This window comes from Bos taurus, chromosome 19, assembly GCF_002263795.3.
Source record: "Bos taurus isolate L1 Dominette 01449 registration number 42190680 breed Hereford chromosome 19, ARS-UCD2.0, whole genome shotgun sequence".
Classification (NCBI taxonomy): domain Eukaryota; kingdom Metazoa; phylum Chordata; class Mammalia; order Artiodactyla; family Bovidae; genus Bos; species Bos taurus.
This window is the reverse complement of record NC_037346.1, coordinates 21,227,520-21,247,586: the sequence shown is the minus strand read 5'-3', so window position 1 is coordinate 21,247,586 and position 20,067 is coordinate 21,227,520. Positions and strand designations below refer to the sequence as shown.

The 20,067-nt window shown below is 38.8% G+C and overlaps 2 protein-coding genes and 1 non-coding gene across 7 annotated transcripts in view; all 3 read right to left on the bottom strand.

The window, feature by feature from the left end:
* The window catches only part of NSRP1 (nuclear speckle splicing regulatory protein 1), a 45,441-nt gene extending 35,599 nt beyond the window's left edge, over positions 1-9,842 (bottom strand). The window contains 2 exon segments of one of the 2 annotated variants that reach the window (NM_001046462.1): positions 8,536-8,632; positions 9,795-9,842. In NM_001046462.1, the coding sequence (NP_001039927.1) occupies positions 8,536-8,632; positions 9,795-9,814 (117 nt within the window). In that variant the 5' untranslated portion in view covers positions 9,815-9,842. 2 annotated transcript variants of the gene reach the window in all.
* Positions 9,487-9,580, bottom strand: MIR423 (microRNA mir-423). Its single transcript, NR_030961.1, has one exon. It is a non-coding gene; the product is annotated as a microRNA mir-423 (primary transcript).
* Positions 9,843-17,360: 7,518 nt separating the features above from the next.
* The window catches only part of EFCAB5 (EF-hand calcium binding domain 5), a 107,253-nt gene continuing 104,546 nt past the window's right edge, over positions 17,361-20,067 (bottom strand). For 3 of the 4 annotated variants that reach the window (XM_059878301.1, XM_024980696.2, XM_059878302.1), the window contains one exon: positions 17,361-19,495. In XM_059878301.1, coding sequence (XP_059734284.1) covers positions 19,305-19,495 — 191 coding nt within the window. In that variant the 3' untranslated portion in view covers positions 17,361-19,304. The remainder of the gene's footprint in view (positions 19,496-20,067) is intronic. The other variant, XM_059878303.1, reaches the window with a different exon arrangement.

Genomic DNA, 20,067 nt, shown 5'->3' with positions numbered 1-20,067 from the left:
AAAAACAGACCTATGAAGACTACTTATTCAAGAAAGTGTTTTAAAAATATTGGAATTAAAGTGGTGAAAGACAAATAGGCATAACTCCCAGACTTGTATATATATATATTCCACATTTATTTAGACATTTCTCCAAAGAAGACATTCAAATGGCTGGTAGGCACACAAAGATGCTCAACAGTGCTAATTATTAGAGAAATGCAAATCAGAACTACAACGAGGTACCACCTCACACCATCAGAATGCCCATCATTAAAAAGTCTGTAAGTAACAAATGCTGTAGAGTGAAAAGGAAACCCTTCTCACACTGTTGGTGGGAAAACAGTATGGAGATTCCTCAAAAAACTAAAAGCAGAGTTGCCATATGATCCAGCAATCCCACCCCTTTGCACATACTCAGACAAAATAATAACTCAAAAAGATACAAGTACCTCTATGTTCATAGCAGCACTATTTACAATAGGCAAGACATGGAAACAACCACAATGTTCACCAACAGATGAATGGATAAAGAAGATGTGGAATACACACACAGGCACACACACACACACACACAGAGGACTACTACTCACCCACGGAAGAAAATGATGAATGGATAAAGAAGATGTGGAACACACACACACTGCTCACCCATGGAAGATGTGGAATACACACACACACACATACCACACCACACACACAGAGGAATACTACTCACCCATGGAAGAAAATGATGAATGGATAAAGATGTGGAATACACACACATGCACACATACACAGGAATACTATTCACCCACAGAAGAAAATGATGAATGGATAAAGAAGATGTGGAATACACACACATGCACACACACACAGGAATACTACTCACCCATGGAAGAAAATGAAATGCCATTTGCAGCAGCATGAATGGACCTAGAGCTTATCATACTAGGCAAAGTCAGAAAGACAAATACCATATAACATCACTTATATGTGGAATCTAAAATACAATACAAATCAACCTATCTACAAGACAAAAACAGGCTCACAGATATAAAAAGTGGTTGCCTAGAGGAAGGAGTAGAGGAGGAAAAGAATGGGAGTCTGAAATTCGTAGAGACAAACATATATAGAATGGATAAACAACAATGTATAGCACAGTATCCTGTGACAAAGCATAATGGAAAAGAATATGAAAAAGAATATACACGCGTGTATGTGTGTGTATAAAAACAAAGCCACTTTGTTGGACAGAAGAAATTAACACATTGTAAATCAACTATACTTCAATACAATTTTTAAAAAAGGAAGTAGTGAAAGCAATGAAAACATGTCGTGTAATCCAGTAAATTGCAAATGTTTCCAACTTTGGGAATATACAACTACGAAAGTGAAAGCGTTAGTCATTTAGTCATGTCTGACTCTTTGCAACCCCATGGTCTTCTCCAGGCAAGAATACTGGAATGGGCTGCCATTCCCTTCTCTGAGGATCTTTCTGACCCAGGGATTGAACCTGGGTCTCCTGTATTATAGACGATTCTCTACCATCTGAGCTACCAAGGAAGCCCATACAACCATAGTCACATTTTTTTTTAAAGCACTGATTTCCTTCTGTTCTCCAAAATTATAACAATGGAATAAACACAATTTTGAAAAAAAAAAAGCTCACACTATCACTAAAAAAATCCCCTCAGATCAATTTTTCACTTATTTTCTACTTATCTATGCATATAGTTTTCTATAACCACATACACATATTCAATTTCATATTCTACTTATTTCATCTTATTTCATGTTTTTAAATGGTTCCAGTACTCTCTCTTATTATGCCTTCTCAAATTAAATGTGTTATTTCCTTTCATATTTTAATATGATTTGGAAGCTAAATATCTTACAGGAAATTCTTAAAGTCCAGCATAAATTTTTCTTAAAAAATATTTTTCAACAGGAAAATACAGAAAAGCATAAAAAAAAAATCACTCATAAATTCACCAAAGACAACTACTATTAATATTCTGAAATGATTTCTTTACGCTTTTTTCCTTTCATTTTATTTATAACAATTTTGTACAGACATTGTACCTCACTCTACTTAGCCATGCTTTCACTGTTGAAAGTTGGACTGGTTCTAAGTTTCTACTATCATAAACAACTCTGAAATGAAGACTTCTGTATATCTACAAATTTCTGACCATGTCCTCAGGAGAGAATTTTAGAAAGGAAAATACTGGCACAGCTTCCACCTTCTGACTGATATAATGGGTTAAACATACCTGACCCTTAAAGGATTGATACAAATTGCAAAATTGTTTTCTGAAAGGGGCACTGATTTACATCAACTAAGTTTTGAATTTTCAAATTTCCCATTTCATCAAAACTTTGCCATATCATTTTCAAAAGTATTATCTATATTAGTTTTTTTTTAAAGGCAGCTTACTGCTGCGCTTATTTACACTTCTTAGATATAGTAAGATTAAGTATTTTTATTGCTTATTAGATATTTCTATTTCTTCTATACCTTATGTGTTTTCCAATTTTCTCCGGGGGTTTTGGTGTTTTTCTTACAGTTTTTATAACTGCTTTATATCTTATGAAAATTAAAGCTCAACCTATAAAAGGACTACTTGGCTTCTGAGTACTCAAAGTGCAATTATTATCATCCACCATTTATCTGACATGTTTGGTAAATATTAAAAAAATAACTAAATAAACTTTAGTTATCTGTTTTAAATTAATACTTTCTTTTTAAGAGATCCAGAAGTTTTGTATCTTTATCCAACAGCAACAATTCTCAGGTGGTATGAATCATACCTCTTCATGGCATATGAGTTATACTGCAAAACTGGATCTCACGAGAATATCATTATCTAGAAGTAAGTATTTCCACTGCCAAGACTAAAAGGAAAATTCATTATATTCTGTGAAATGAGCAAGCATTTATCACAGAAATATCTAAAAGGAAGTTTCATGTTTTAACTTGTCATGCAACATCTATTTTAGTCACTAACCACTTTAAAACACTTGTGAAATACTTGTCAGAAGTACTTTGGATAATTGTATACATCAATGGACAGCAAGTACAGCTAAATTTCAGCTATCCCCCCCCCCCTTTGTAAATAAAGTTTTATTAGAACACATCAGTCATGCTCATTCATTTACATGTTATCTAATGGCTACTTTCACACTGTGAAAGCAAAGTTGAGCACTTAGCTTGCAAAACCTAAAGTGTCTACTATCTGCTCTTTACAACACAGCTAAAACATCTGAGTAAATAATTTTACTCATTCTTGGAAGTCAGCACAGATAGATCTTAACTCCTAGAGCTCATACTCTTGCACAGTGTAAAACTTGTATGCAAATAACTTACAATATAAGGTATAAAAAGCAAAGTGCTCTAAGAATGATAAAGAGTGTCAGAAAAATGAAGAGTGTTTCCAGTGGGGAAAATCTTGAAGAAGGTAGCATTTGCACTGGGTTTTAAAAGATGGCTATAATTTGACATATATGACAGAGACACTTCCAGTGTGAACAAAAGTAGAGTTGTAAAAAAAAAATACAAACATGACAGTGTACTCTGCATGGAGAAACAGGACAAAACGCTAACGAGCATTTTGAAGCCAAAGCACAGGGAAGGCTGTTAGTGTCAAGATAAGAAGTTTAGATTTTAAATACATTTACGTTTAAAAGCAAGGAAGTAACAGTGATTAGAACTGTTTTAGGCAGATCAATCTATCAACAGTATTTGAAATGAATTTGAGGAAAGAGAAGTGATAAAGAAACTAATTATAAAGCTATTAATTCATGACAGAAGTGATAAAGGTGGTAGCAATGGGGCTGGAATAAAGAAGAAGAATCAGAAAAACAGAAAATAAACACATTAGCACCATAGCAAAACTACTCAAACACTTTTGACCAGATAACAGCATCTGGATACACTATAAACCTTACTTACAGGGGCTTCCCAGATGGCTCAGTGGTAAAGAACCTGCCTGCTAATGCCAGAGACACAAGAGACTCGGGTTCGATCCCTGAGTCGAGAAGATCCCCTGGAGAAGGAAAAGCCAACCAACTCCAGTATTCTTGCCTGGGAAATGCCATGGAGAGGAGCCTGGTGGGCTACAGTTCATGGGGTCGCAAAGAGTCGGATGTGACTGAGCACTTGAGCACACATACATAAACCTTACTTATATGGGGTAAAAACTCTTCATCTCCTCTGCATTTGAACAAAATAACTGTCTATTTAGCTCTGCTAATTTAAAAAAGAGGGACTATTTAGTAATAATTTAAATTGCTAGACTACCACTTTCTCCCATTTTTAAACTAATTCTGGATATCAGCACATATTAAAACAGATTTCATTTGGTAGGGCCCCCTCTGCTGGACCACTGAAAGAAAAGTCTGATCTTAAATTTGGGTTCTTAATTGCTTCTGTGGAATTGCTGAAAAAAAAAGAATAATTGATTTGCTTTGGAAGCTCATCAGGTGTATCAAATGCCCTCGGGAACCATAAAATATCTTTCTCTGTCTTTTCCGAAATAGGAATAACCTTATTGTTCCTTAAACGGATTAATTTTTAAAGAAGAGTTTGACTCATAGACATAGAGAACAGACTTGTGGTTGCCGAGGGGGAGTGGGGGAGAAAATGGACAGGGAGTTTGGGATTAGCAGATGTAAACTATTATATAGACAATAAATAAACAACAAGGTCTACTGTACAGCATAGAGAACTAGATTCAATATCCTGATAAACCATAATGGAATATGAAAAAGAATGTGTATATAGACATATAGATAAAACTGAATCACTCTGCTGGACAGCAGAAATTCACACAACATTCTCAATCAACTACACTTCAATAAAATAAATTTTAAAAAAGATTTTATATTCAAAGCTTACTAACATTTAAATAATATGCAAGGATAAACTGGAATTCATCACATTTATTTAGACACATGGCATGGCTTGTGGGATCTTAGTTCCCTGAGCAGGGGGTCGAACTTGGGCCCTCAGCAGTGAAACAGAAAAGACCTAACCAGTGAACTACCAAAGAATTCCCCTACACTGATTTTCTATAGGTAAAGAAATTATGCTAAGGAACAATTTTATATTCTCTGCTCATTAAGAACTAAACTGCAGCTCCTTCATCAGTAGGCTTCTGACTGGGCTCTATCAAAGAGATACCAAGATAGTGTATTGGAGGGTAGAAGAATGGGATACAACTAGTATTTCTCCCTGCCTTTCTCTCTGAGACTGAATCTTCCCTGTGGCTTCAACTCCTTTTAGAAAAGTTCAGTTCCCACCAAGTAATCCTAGTCCCCGGCCTCCAGAACCCAACTCCTACTTCAATCTCTCCATTTATCACTTCTTGCTTTTTACTACTGCTAATCTTTGGGTTGGGCTTCCCAGGTGACTCAGTGGTCAAGAATCCACCTGCCAATGCAGGAGACACAGATTCGATCTCTGGGTGGGGAAAGACCCCTTGTAGAAGGAAATGGCAACTCACTCCAAGATTCTTGCCTGGGAAATCTCATGGCCAGAGGAACCTGGTGGCCTATAGTCCAGGGGGTTGCAAAAGAGTCAGCCACAACTTAGCAGCTAAACAACAACAAACTCTGTGTTGCTTCACCATCTCTTGTAGCTTCTCAAGTCTTCAATCACCCATATAACCAATTCTCTGCATTAAAGTCCCTCTATGTAAAAGGAACGGGGAGAAAAAGGAAGAGAAAAATGGCTCTAGGCCTTTCTTTTCTGACTATACAGTACTCACTGTCCAGCTACCACTAGGCGCATCTCACAATGGAAAAGAAACAGTAATCATACGAGTAAACTTTCTAGATCACTTGTACAAACCCATCCTTCTCAAATTGGAGCAATGCTGCTTTGTATTACATTGGTATGCCAGGATAATTTATGTGAAACCTCAAGATAAGCGTGTCATATTTTTCTGTTGTGTCCATAGTGATTTTAAAAATTACTTGTACATTAAAAATTTTTTGACATTATTGACTATGCTGAAGCCTTTGACTGTGTGGATCACAACAAACTGAGGGAAATTCTTAAAGAGATGTGAATATCAGACCACCTTACCTGCCTCCTGAGAAATCTGTATGCAGGTCAAGAAGCAACAGTTAGAACCAGACATGGAACAATGGACTGCTTCCAAATTGGGAAAGGAGTACGTCAAGGCTGTATATTGTCACCCTGCTTATTTAACTTACATGCAGAGTACATCATGTGAAATGCTGGGCTGGATGAAGCACAAGCTGGAATCAAGACTGCCGGGAGAAATGTCAATAACCTCAGATATGCAGATGATACCACCCTTATAGAAGAAAACGAAGAACTGAAGAACCTCTTGATGAAAGTGAAAGAGGAGAATTTTAAAATATTTTAAAAAAAATGCCTAGACAACACATTAAAAAGGAGAGACATTACTTTGCCGACAAAGGTCCATCTAGTCAAAGCTATGGTTTTTCCAGTAGTCACATAGGGATGCAAGAGTTGGACCATAAAGAAAGCTGAGCACCAAAGAATTGATGCTTTTGAACAGTGGTGTTGGAAAAGACTCCTTAGAGTCCCTTGGACTGCAAAGAGATGAAGCCAGTCAATGCTAAAGGAAATCAGTCCTTAATATTCATTGGAAGCAATGATGCTGAAGCTCCAGTACTTTGGCCACCTGATGTTAAGAACTGACTAACTGGAAAAGACCCTGATGCTGGGAAAGATTGAAAGCAGGAAGAAAAGGGGACGACAGAGGGTGAGATGGTTGGATGGCATCACCAACTTGATGGACATGAGTTTGAGCGAGCTCTGGGAGTTGGTGATGGACAGGGAAGCATGGCGTGCTGCAGTCCATGGGGTCACAAAGAGTCAGACACCACTATGCGACTGAACTGTCTGAATGTACATTAAAACAAACCACAAGGGTACTGTCAATTCAGTGGGGAAGAGCCTTCAACAAATGGTATTGAGACAACTGGATATCCCTCCACATGCAAAGAATGAAAGGAAACCCTCTATCTCATATCAAATACAAAATTTAACTCAAAATGAACCACAGATGTAATCTGAAGAACTACACAATTCTTAGACAAAAGCATATGCATAAACCTTGACCTTGGATTAAGCAATGGTTTCTTAGGTAATGACACCAAAGCAGTAACAACTAAAGGAAAAAAATATACCGGACTTCCTCAAAATTGAACTTTTGTACTTCAAAGGACATTGTCAAGAAAGTGAAAGGACAATCCACAGAATGGGAGAAAATATTTACAAATTACATCTAATAACTTATTCTTGCCTGGAGAATCCTATGGACAGAGGGGCCTGGCAGGCTACAGTTCGTGGGGTCACAAGAGTCGGACATGACTTAGCAACTAAACCACCACCACCACCAAGTGATCTGTACCTAGAACATACAAAGGAATCTTACAACTCATAGCAAAATGACAAATAACCCAATTAAAAACTAGGCCAAAAAAAAAAAATCTAGGCACATTATGCCAACAGACATTTCTCTAAAGATGATACGTAAATGGCCAAAATCATAGGTCATCATCAAAATGCAAATCAAAACCACAATGAAATAGTTGTCTGGGGCAAAATATGGGAAAGTAAATTAACTGCAAAGAGGTATGAAAGAACTTTCAGGGAAGAGCGAAATGTTTTACATCTTGACTGGTGGCTCAGATGGCAAAGAATCCGCCTGCAATGAAGGAAATCTGGGTTCAGTCCCTGAGTCAGGAAGATTCCCTGGAGAAAGGAATGGCAACTCACTCCAGTAATCTTGTCTGGAGAATTCTTCCATGGACAGAGGAGGCTAGTAGGATACAGTCCATGAGGTTGCAAAGAGTTGGACATGACTGAGCAACTAACACTTTCACTTTGAGGCATATGTATTTGTCAAAAGTCATCAACCCATACACTTAAAATCCATGAATTTAATATTTTACACACTTAAAATCTATTAATTTCAAATTTCACACATTTGGAAGCATGTGCTTATTTTGATATGCTTGTTAAGAACTGTGGGCTTCATAGAAAAACACTGTTTTGGCTGCTAAAACACAGAATGTTTGTATTAGATGTTATTGTAGTATTATCAATGCTAACTTTACACACTACCATAACTACACTGAGTAATTACATTTAGCAGATACTGAATAATTACAAAAATCATCTCACAAGAAACTATTTTGCTGATAAAAATTTCTAGGAAATTGGTGACATCTCAATAGCTTATTTCCTAGGATCTTTACACTAACAATTTTGTTGTACCAGTATTAGTTGTGTGAAATTACTTTGTCTAACTGCTTAAAAATAGCTGAAGTTCATAGCTGTTGAAAGAAAATCTCTTGGATTATCCATTTATCACTTACCAAAAAAACAAAACAAAACACACCAAACCACCAATAGCGCTTTCTTCTTTAAATATTCCTTTGACACTTCTGTAAATTATGCTACAGATACACTGTACTAACAAAACATTTGAAGCAAGCAAAGATATCAAATTCATAAGTTCAATTTAAAAACAAAAACATTTCCAACAATGCCGTAGAAAAAGTTTCCCTTACCTCATCATCATCATCATCAGAATCATTCCCAAACACTGAAGGTTTTTGCAAAACAGGGTGCAACTGCTGTGCCTTCTTTGGCAAAATAAGCCCATACCTGCATATTTTTTGTTTTGAAATAGAAATTACATCATTATACTTAAATGTTAAAACAGTAATACATCCACTACCTCTTCGGGATGAAGCTACCAAGTCAAAACATGTCACAGCGCTTATGATCATACAACCCTGGTTCTGATTTTCAACGATCTAAAAGCTTCAAAATGCACTAAAGATTTTTAAACTATCATTCTAGGTTAAAGAAGAGAAGTGAATGAAGAGTTTAGAAGTTTTAGATAGTGAAACGACAGGAAAGTTTAAAAAAAAATGTTAGTGGAAAGCTCAGTTGAGGTCCACTAAGAAGAAAAAGACTCTATATTATCCTTGTGGCCTAACAAGAGTCAAGAAAACATTCCCCCCACCCCTTACTGGGTATATATCATTTTAAAGAAGTTAATTAAAGATTAATGTCATCCATTAAATTTTTTTAAAGATTACATTAACTGAGAAACCCAAGTAGCTATGGGGCGAATTACCATTACACTTTATAAAGCTCACGTGCTTTGTCTTGGAGCACCTGAAAGAACCATCCCATCAGACCCAACTCAATTGGTTTCTCACGTTTGGGCCTTTAAGATGCAGATAAAACGGGAAGCCGCATCACAACTGAGGATTATATATGTAAGGTAAAGCTTCCAAAAACATGTAACATTTCTCTTTTACCGCAAGGTATACCCCAATTCCCTATGTGCCTACCCTTTTTTGTGGCTTCTCAGCACAACATTCCTAAACCGAGAAGGGAGGGCGGGAATCAGAACTTGAGCTGCCAAGGAGAACAAGGCCCTCTAAGAAAGCCAGGAATTGTCTCTCTTCTCATTTCCCCTGAAAGCATCCAACCGGGGAGAAACTCAAGCGCGGGGTAGGAAGCAAGACTGAGGGGCCTCAGACCGAGCTTTTGGAAAATAGAAAAGTCTCGCTCTCTGCCCCTCAGCCTAACTTCCTTTATTTCCTCACAAGTTTCTCCCTCAAACTTCGGGCTTCCATCCTGCAAAATGTGTGGGGGGATGGGAATATATGTTCCTCGGGATTTCTCGCTTTCCCCGCCTCTATCCCTGACGACACAGCCCCTTCACTTCCAGCGCACTTCTACTCCTCGGCCAAAGACACAGTCGCCGTGGTATCTCACTCCCCAGTCTGACCCTAACTCCCGGATCACTCACTGCCTGCCCGGAATCGCCATCTTGCTCCCGTCTCCGCTGAACGTGGCCGACGCCGACGTAACGCTGATGCAGACGCTGGCGTCATCACGCGAATTCTCGCGGGGCTTTGGCCGGCCTAGACCTCGCGTAGCCGCTGGGTTTGACTTTGGGTTACTTTCGCATTGCTGGGAATGGAGTCTTTATCCTTGGGAATTGTTTGAAAACCGACGGATTGCCTCGAAATCAGTGGTAAGAAAGGAATAACAAAATTTTAGGCCAGTGATTCCAAGAGTGTGGTCCCGGGAATTGGCATCCCCCGGCAATTTGTTAGAAATGGAAAATTTTGGCCCTGTCCCGTACCTACGGAATCAGAAACGCTGGGATGGGCCTGGAAATCTGAATTTTAACAAGTCCACCAGATAATCCTGATACTCTAGTTTGAAAACAACTGCTCTAGGCTGTCGAGTGTGTTTTTTTTTTTTTTTAAACAATGTGTTTTTTTAACAAGGTATTTTTTGAACACCGTGGGGTGTTCAGTGTAAGTATCCCTGGGTGGAAAAGATTCCCTGGAGGAGGAAATGACAACCCACTCCACTATTCTTGGCCTGGAAAATTCCATGGACAGAGCAGCCTGGTGGGCTATAGTCTGTGCTGTGCTGTGCTAAGTCGCTTCAGTCGTGTCCGATTTTGTGCGACCACATAGACGGCAGCCTACCAGGCTCCCCCGTCCCTGGGATTCTCCAGGCTAGAACACTGGAGTGGGTTGCCATTTCCTTCTCCAATGCATGAAAGTGAAAAGTGAAAGTGAAGTCGCTCAGTCGTGTCCGACTCTTAGAGACCCCATGGATCGCAAAGGGTCGGACATGACTGAGCACGCACCCATTCCTGGCTTAGGGTAACTTGATAGAAGATGAAAATCCATACGCTAAGTATATTACTATTGGACAGTAGTGATGAATAACAATACTATAGTGCCACTGGGTATAGAAAATAAAATCATACATGATATTAAAAAAAAATTTAATCACATTTCACGTGTGAACCCACTGTTTCTCGGCCCATGCCAAACTAGTTGTACAGTAGTCGAAGAGATCTTGTGAACTGCCGACAGAAGGACGTTTAAACCTCCAAGTGTAGTTGTGGATTTGTCTATTTCCCCTTTTACTCCTGTCGGGTTTTGTTTCACGTACTGCATTTTGAAGTTTTGTTATTAGATACTTGGGCTTCCCTGGTGGCTCAAATGGTAAAGAATCTGCCTGCAATGCTGGAGACCCAGTTTCAATCCCTGGGTGGGGAATATCCCTTGGAGAAGGGAATGGCTACCCACTCCGGTATTCTTGCTTGGAGAATTCCATGGACAGAGGAGCCTGGCGGGCTACATCCTCGAGGTAGCAAAAAGTTGAATGTTACTGAGCGACTAACTTTCCCTTCTACATATTTAAACATTTAGAGTTGTTGTGTCTTTTTATATTGACCCCTATAGCATTAAGAGGAGAAGGCAATGGCACCCCACACCAGTACTCTTGCCTGGAAAATCCCATGGACGGAGGAGCCTGCTAGGCTGCAGTCCATGAGGTCACTAAGAGTTGGACACGACTGAGCGACTTCACTTTCACTTTTCACTTTCATGCATTGGAGAAGGAAATGGCAACCCACTCCAGTGTTCTTGCCTGGAGAATCCCAGGGATGGGGGAGCCTGGTGGGCTGCCGTCTATGAGGTCGCACAGAGTCGGACACGACTAAATCGACTTAGCAGCAGCAGCATACCATTAAAAAAGGATCCTCTTTATTTGTTTTTTATCTACTTAATCTAATATTAGTATTTATAACCAGCATTGGTTTTTAGCATAGTATATGCTTTCCCATCCTTTTACTTTTAACCTAATCAATTTGTGTCTTTTCATATAATATATAACTTTTAATATAAAGTGGATCTCTTGTTGCTAGCATGTTGTTGGGTGTTGCTTTTTATCCAGTATGGCGATTTCTTCCTTTTAAGTTGGTATGTAGAACGTTTTCATTAACGCAAGTATTAGTGTAGTTGCAGTTTGTTTTTTCCTTTTCCTGTCTGTCCTTTGTACCCTCCTCTGCCACTTTCCCCTTGACTTTGGATTAATCAATAAATTTTTATGACTTAGCTTAAGATTTTTATGATTCAATTTCTTTGTTGGTTTATTGGCCATACTTGGCTTTTTTTTTAATGTTTTTTGGCGAGGTTTTGCTATAAGTTTGCTGCTGCTGCTGCTGCTGCTAAGTCGCTTCAGTTGTGTCCGACTCTGTGCGACCTCAGAGACGGCAGCCCACCAGGCTCCCCCATCCCTGGGATTCTCCAGGCAAGAACACTGGAGTGGGTTGCCATTTCCTTCTCCAATGCATGAAAGTGAAAAGTGAAAGTGAAGTCACTCAGTCGTGTCCGGCTCTTAGCGGCCCCATGGACTGCAGCCCACCAGGCTCCTCTGTTCATGGGATTTTCCAGGCAAGAGTAAGTTTCCTAGTATACATCTTTGTCACAATCTATCTTCAAGTAACAATGTACCACTCAAAAACTTTAAAAAGTATACTTCCAATTTCCCTCTCTGAAACTTTGTGCTGTATTTTGTCACAGCATTGTTATAACTTCTAACAATCTTATAAATGCACAATAAATTATTTTTCTTTAAACAATTACCCTTTAAGAATATTTTTAAATAAGAAAAATATGTTATTCCACAGGTTTACCATTTCTTGTGTCTTTGTATCTTTGTGTAGATCTTTATATCTTTGTGTAGTATAATTTTTTTTTTTTTTTTTAAGCAGGAAGGGGTGGGGTAGTGGAAGGAGGAATTGGATGAAGGTGGTCAAAGGGTACAAAGTTCCAGATAAATAAGTATTTGGATGTAATGCATAACATGATTAATATAATTGACTTGCTGTATGTTATATATGACAGTTGTTCACAGAGTAAATCCTAAGAGTTCTCGTCATAAGGAAAAATAGTTTTTATTTTGTATTTATGAGATGATGGATGTTCACTAAATTTACTGTAATCTTTTCATAATATATATGTCAAATTATTATGCTATACACTATAAACTTATACAGTGCTGTATATTAATTGTATCTCAATAAAACTAGAAGAAAAAAGTTAAAAGAATCCACACATGTTCTATTAACTGTCAGAACAAGTACATCATCACGCATCAAGAAGGCTCTGGAAAGTTCTCTTGCACACTGTTGTGAGGATAAGAGTGAAAAAAGGCAAATAATGTCCTAGCATTGTTAGAAATATAGTTTTGACCTGGAAAATCCCCAAAGTGTTTTAGGGACCTGCAGGAGTCCACAAACCACACTTTAAGATCCACTCTTAAATGAATTAATGCTGAAACATACTATTATAGGAATTATATAACTTTGCATATAGGAATGTGCTGAATGTCTTTTTTTTCCCCCCAAAGTGATTAGGGTAAGGCCAGACAGAAGCCAGATATGAAATCTTGGGGCACAGTGTAATAAAAGGATCTATCTATCTATCTATATATATATATACATACATACATGTATGGACTTCTCTGGTGGTGCAGTGGTTGAGAATCCACCTGTCAGTGTAGGGTACACAGGTTCAGTCCCTGGTCTGGGAAGATCCCACATGCCACGGGGCAGCTAAGCAAATGCCACAACTACTGAGCATACACACTGCAACTGCCGAAGCCCCAGGGCCCTAGAGCCTTCCTCCACAGCAAGAGAAGCCACTGTGATGAGAAACCCATGCACTGTAACTAAAGGGTAGCCCCCACTCACCATGCAACTAGAGAAAGCCCATGTACAGCAACGAAGACCCAGTGCAGCCAAAAATAAAAATGAGGGAAAAAAAATAGAGAGACATACATTGCTTTCTGTCCCTGATTCCTGGTACAGATCTCCTAAAACCCTTGTGATTTCCTGAGTAATAAAAGCACGAAGAGCAATTTGTGTTTTGCTATTTGATCTTTGACCCTGGTCCCTGGTTCTCTGAGTGATAGGGTTTTTGTTTCAATGAGGTAACCCTGGATAGCATCTGATGGGAGCTTATCACCAGAGAGACCACATCATAATTAGAAGCTTGGAATTTTCTTTCCCACCCCTATCCTCAGGGAAGGAGAGAGGGTTTTAAACCAAATTAATGATTGGTCTTGCCTACATAATGAAGTTTCCATTAAGAAAACCCAATATATGGAATTCTGAGAGCTTCTGGGTTGGTGAAAATATCCACCTGCCATGAGGATGGTGCACCCCAACTTGATGAGGACAGAAATACCCTTCCTGACCTCACCTATATATCTCTATCTGGTTGTTTACATGTATACTTTATATCATATCCTGTATATAATAAATGTGTCAACATGAAAAGAGAAATAATTATAACTTACCACATGGCTAAGTCCTAAATAAGCATACATGATCATGATAATGCAAACACTGAATAAGCAGCTATTCTGATCTAAATTACAAGGTAGTTGGGAAGAATGAAGGAGTAGGAAGTGTGTGTGTGGAGAGGGGGATGCACACGCTGAGGAAGGAGCTAAATCTCTTGCATTCTGGGAGGTTAATAAATACTGCCTAATTCAGGAAAAAAAAAAAAAGCCACATGGCATGTTATTTTGCAACATGGAGGTGCATGTCAAAACTACAGCCAAAACAGGTTGGCAAACTTTTTGTGCAAAAGGTCAAATAGTAAATCTTTAGATTTTATGGGTCAGAAGTCTCTGGCAGCTACTCAACTCTGCCCAGGGGTGTGAGAGAAGTCACAGACCATTTGGGCATGACTTTTCTAATAAAACTATCATGACAGGCAACTGGCTAGATTTAGCTTGTACTGTTTATTAACTCTTGAGCTAAACGAATTGAAAATAGTTGACTCAGAAGCAAGGAAAATAGGGGTAAGGTGGAGCTGGGAAATGCTCTGGTTTTGACAGACCTTGTATGACAGAGGATTCTTTAAACTATGAGCATGTGTTACTTTGCTTAAAAAGAATCAGTAAAGGGTAAATAATAAAGACGCCCCCCCACCCCCACCCCCACCGCCCCGGCCTGGGCTATCTGCTTCTTAAAGAGAATGAGTGGAGAATTAGTTACACAAAATCATAGGCTCAATATCCTATATAATTCGAACTTCTACATTGGAATATTGGATTCTGTATTCTCCTGTTGCCTACAGGCTGTTGTAATGAAGCAGTTGTGAGGTTTTCCCAAAGCTAGAGGGCTGATTTCTCAGTGTTGCAGAGAGTTTGAGTTCTTCAATTACTTGGCCTGGTTTGCAGCAAGGCAAGTGGTTGCTACAGTGGACCAGAGACTTGAAGAAGTCTTCTAATATTTTGAACCTGTATTTGGGATCTTTAATGGGAGAAGTTGTAATGACAGAAGCAGAGTAAGCCAGTAAAAGGCAGCATCATCACTCCCATACTTCTGTTACACAACAGAGAATTCTGTCTTAGTCTTGCAGAGATAAGATTTCAAGCACAGAACAGTCAACTAGACTTGGATGCAAGACAACTGTAGGACCCTCAGCACCCAAACTTAAGGATCTTGATTTAACTTTTTGACACTAGTATTACTTATCCCTACTCTTTCATTCTCTGCTTCCTTTTGTGCGCACTCTTCCCTAACCAACTACAGTTGTCTCTAGAACAGGTTTGAACTTCTTGGCTCTACTCACACATGGATTTTTTTTTTTTCCCGGTAAATACGTACTGAATAACTACAGATCCATGGTTAGTTGAATCCCCAGAGGCAGAAGGCTGACCAGAGTTGTACGTGCATTTTTGACTGCACATTGGGTGGTTCACCCCTAACTCCAGTGTTGTTCAAGAGTCAACTGTACTCGCTTTTCTCAGCCTACAGGTTCGGCTAACTTGTGGTGTCTGCATGGCAGCATGCTTCAATTTGTTTAAAGCCTATGGTGACATTTTTGGCCTCTCTAAAAAACACCCTTCTAGACACTGCTCTATTGCTATTTCCCAGTTTGGTTTGTCAATGGTTTGGGTGCTTTTTATATTAGACTATTTCACAAATTGGTCTCCCTTTGGCAAGTGGTCAACCCCAATTCGAACAGCTGTGGCTACAGAATCAGGGTCACATGGAACAAAACTTGGCCACCTCGAGTGTTTCACCAGTTACGATCTGTGGGCAGGACAGTTTAAGCTCAGGCAGTAGACTGAGCAAAGGTAAAATAGGGTAATGACTAGGAGATGGAACACCCACCAAGGGGAATTACAATACCTACAGGAGAAAGAAATAGGCAGTATTTAATTAATTGAGCTTGTCTATTGAGGTCTTTATAATAAGATCATATGGGGGAGAGCAGGAACATAGAGTTAAGGATGATGTAGGGTGGGGTTAGGGCTTCCCAGGTGGCGCTAGTGGTAAAGAACCTGCCTGCCTAATGCAGGAGATGTAAGAGACCATGGGTTCGATCCCTGGGTCAGGAAGATCTGGAGGCGGGCAACCCACTCCAGTATTCTTGCCTGGAGAATTCCATGGACAGAGGAGCCCAGAAGGCTGTGGTTCATAGAGTAACACAGTCAGACACAATTAAAGTGACTTAGTACTCACGCAGGGTGGGGTTAGGTGGAGTGGCATTGCATAAAAACCTTACAGAAGAGGAATGAAAAGTCCCTAAATTACCTGCAAAGGGTCTTCTGAGTCAGTAATTGAGAATGTCTGTAGAAGTTAAGGGCTACTGGTTGCTTGATCACATTTAGATTAGGAAGGAATGGGAAGTCAGTCTCAAGAGACCACATATAATTCTTTTTATATAAAATATCCAGAATAGACAAACCCATAGAAAAAGCAAGATTTGTAGTTGCCTAAGACTGGAGTGAGAAAAATGGGGAGTATTGCTAAAGGTATGGAGTTTTTTATGGGGGTGATGAAAATCTTCTGAAATTGTTGTGAATAGTTCCACAATTATGTGAATATACTTAAAAACCATTTAGTTGTACACTTTAAGTATGTGAATTATATAGTATATGTGTTATATTTCAATAAAGCTGTTAAAAGGGCCAATAGGGGCTTCCAATTGAATTCCAATATCATTGTCTTGGAACATTTATTTTGTTCCTGGACCATGGAAAGCTGTAATTATTAATATAAAAGAAAGTGATATGGAAGGTCTTCAGTATGCAGTGTCATTGTTACCTATGCTGCTGCTGCTGCTAAGTTGCTTCAGTCGTGTCCAACTCTGTGCGACCCCATAGACGGCAGCCCACCAGGCTCCCCCGTCCCTGGGATTCTCCAGGCAAGAACACTGGAGTGGGTTGCCATTTCCTTCTCCAATGCATGAAAGTGAAAAGTGAAAGTGAAGTTGCTCAGTCATGTCTGACTCTTAGGGACCCCATGGACTGCAGCCTACCAGGCTCCTCCATCCATGGGATTTTCCAGGCAAGAGTACTGGTGTGGGGTGCCATTGCCTTCTCCATTGTTACCTATAAGCTATAGAGAAATCTAAAAAAATAACCAGTTAATCAAGTCTGAGCTTCTGAAGTATATGTAAATACAAGTAAATAAATCTACTGAGTCAAATAAATAGACTTAACCATGAATCAACATCTAAATTTTAGTCAAGTACAAATAACATCCTCTTCACTAAAAAAATAAGTATCTGGTGTCAAGGGATAGGATTTTACTTGAATGATAGTCAAATAAATCCAAGCAATCTGCCTTGTCGGTTGCTTAATTTTAAAGTAGTTTCCAGGGGCTTGCCTGGTGGTCCAGTGGCTAAGACTCCACACTCCCAATACAGGGGGCCCAGGTTCAATCCTTGGTCAGGGAAGTAGATCTCATGTGCTACAAGTAAGAGTTCACATGTTGCAACTCAAGATCCTGCATGCCAAAACTAAGACCTGGGGCAAGGAAACAAATAAATAGATTAAAAATAAATAAAGTCATTCCCAAAAGAATGATAGCACAATTGTTAGCCTAGTGAAGTTTGGAAAGTGTTGATGAAATATCTAGCGTACTGCCAAAAGCAATAAAACAGAAGTCGACACGTGAAGTTGCTCAGTCCTATGCGACTCATGGAGACTGTAGCCTACCAGACTCCTCTGTCCATGGCATTTTCCAGGCAAGAGTACTGGAGTGGGTTGCCATTTCCTTCTCCAGGGGATCTTCTTGACCCAGGGATCGAACCCAGCTCTCCTGCATTGTGGGCAAATGCTTCGCCCTCTGAGCCACTAGGGAAGCCCAACAGGACACGTGGGTGCCTCTTACTCATTGTAACCTAGCTAACTCACTCTTTGAGCTTATTTCCTTGTTTATGAAATGGGGATAATCATGTCGAGTCTGCCAACCCTGCATGTTTGGGAGGATCAGATGAGCTAGGATGTGAAAATACTTCAAGATAAAATGTCATGCAGATGTGTGATATTTGTTATCATTAAGCTGCATGCCATTTAGTTATTAATAACTTAATTCCCATCACGATGGATCAACAGGTCACAGTCTGCAAAAATTTTCCCTCCTTGCTGCCTAAAATGCTATTTGTATTCACAGTGGACCCCTTAAAAGCTTGTTCTGAAGCCATTAGAGTGTGTGGCTATCAGTTTAATATCTTCAAGAACATTGTTCCTAGAAATGTTGCAGCAAATGCCCTGAAAAGCTCACTTCCAAATATGAAACAGGGTTATAGGTTAAAACTGGGCATGGGACCAGCCAAGAGATGAGGGCTGGTAAATAACATTGCCATCTTATCACCAGAGGTTAGAAAGGGACCTCCAGTCTCAAATTATAAGATGTTTGGAACGCATTACATTTTGTCAACCAAATAAAGAAAATGAAGTTTAATTTCCCAAAATTTTATTAAAAATGGACTCTGTCATCAGATATCTTACTGCAAAGATGAAATCTCACAACAGGGCAGTAAAGTTTGCTGTAATAACAAGATTTAAATAAATATAAATTCTGCAGTTCTTGAACTCATGAAGATTTTGTTAGAAAAAGGTTTTTTTCCCATGAGTCATGGGCAAACATTTCCCCAGATTTTCTATTTATTGAAATAACTTTTAAACTTGTTAGGGTAAGTGGGGGTGAGGGAGTGGAGATGGGAGCAGAGAGGATGTGGTGCTCATAAAAGCCTTTGAAAAATTAGAAAAACAATTCCCAGTCCATTTCTTAAAATCTTTATTATATTTTTTTTGATGTAAAAACTGTGCTCTTTTGATGTAAAAACTGCCATTTTCCCCCTAAATACTCATCTGTTCTTTACTTTGTACCTGAAAAGAATTGCAATAACTCATTCAACCAACCATAATAGGCCCACAGCAGATAAAATGCTAAAACTAAAAAGAAACTTTAAAATATGTTCTTTAACATACATTTGGTTATGGCTACCTTAACTGCAAATTTTCTTAGATCAAATTTCTCCCTCGGAGGCACTTTTGGTTTTAGAAAGTGCTGAGGTAAAGGTCTAGGAGAAAAATATGTCTATGTGGCACTCCTTTCCAATTGAAAATATTTTTATAGTTAACAAGCAAAACTGAACATGACAAAAATACCCTAAATATAGTAGCAATTCCATTATCATTTCCCTGGCAAGCTTCCCCCTGGCATTTTTGCATACACACAGGAGTCAGTCTTGGATGGCAGTGGGGGGGGGATAGCACCACTTATTTTTTTGTTTAGTTTTATGAGAGCTAAACAGATGTGTGCCCAGTGGTATAAGTATTCGATGGCAGAATTACCAAATTTCCATACTTCAATTCGAGAATGATCTGTACCAAAAAAAAAAAAGTGTTAGTTTTGTACTTTTATTACTGAAATATATTTTAATACTGAGATATAAGAAAAATTATGACAGAAGTTCATTAGATATATTTTGAGTCAAAACCATAGCAGAATCTTGTTTATGTAATTATAGGAAAATGGATAAATTAATTTTGGTATATTCATATAATGGATCTCAACCCAGGGCTCAAACCTGGGTCTCCTGCATTCCAAGTGAGTTCTTTACCATCTGAGCCACCAGGGAAGCCCTATAATGGAACCCTATGCAGCATTTAACATATTCAATATGACCAAATTTAAGACCTGTTTAATGACTTATCCTGGAGAATGTTTTATGTGCTCTTTAGTAGAATGTGAATTCTGCTGCATTTGGTTAGAATATTCAGTATTTGTCTGCTAAGTAAATTTAGTCTAATGTTTTATTTAAGGCTGATGTTTCCCTGTTGATTATCTGGATGATCTATCCATTGATGAAAATAGGGTATTAAATTTTTCTACTATTATTATGTTGCTATATATTTTTTAGGTCTGTTAATATTTGCTTTATGTATTTAGATGA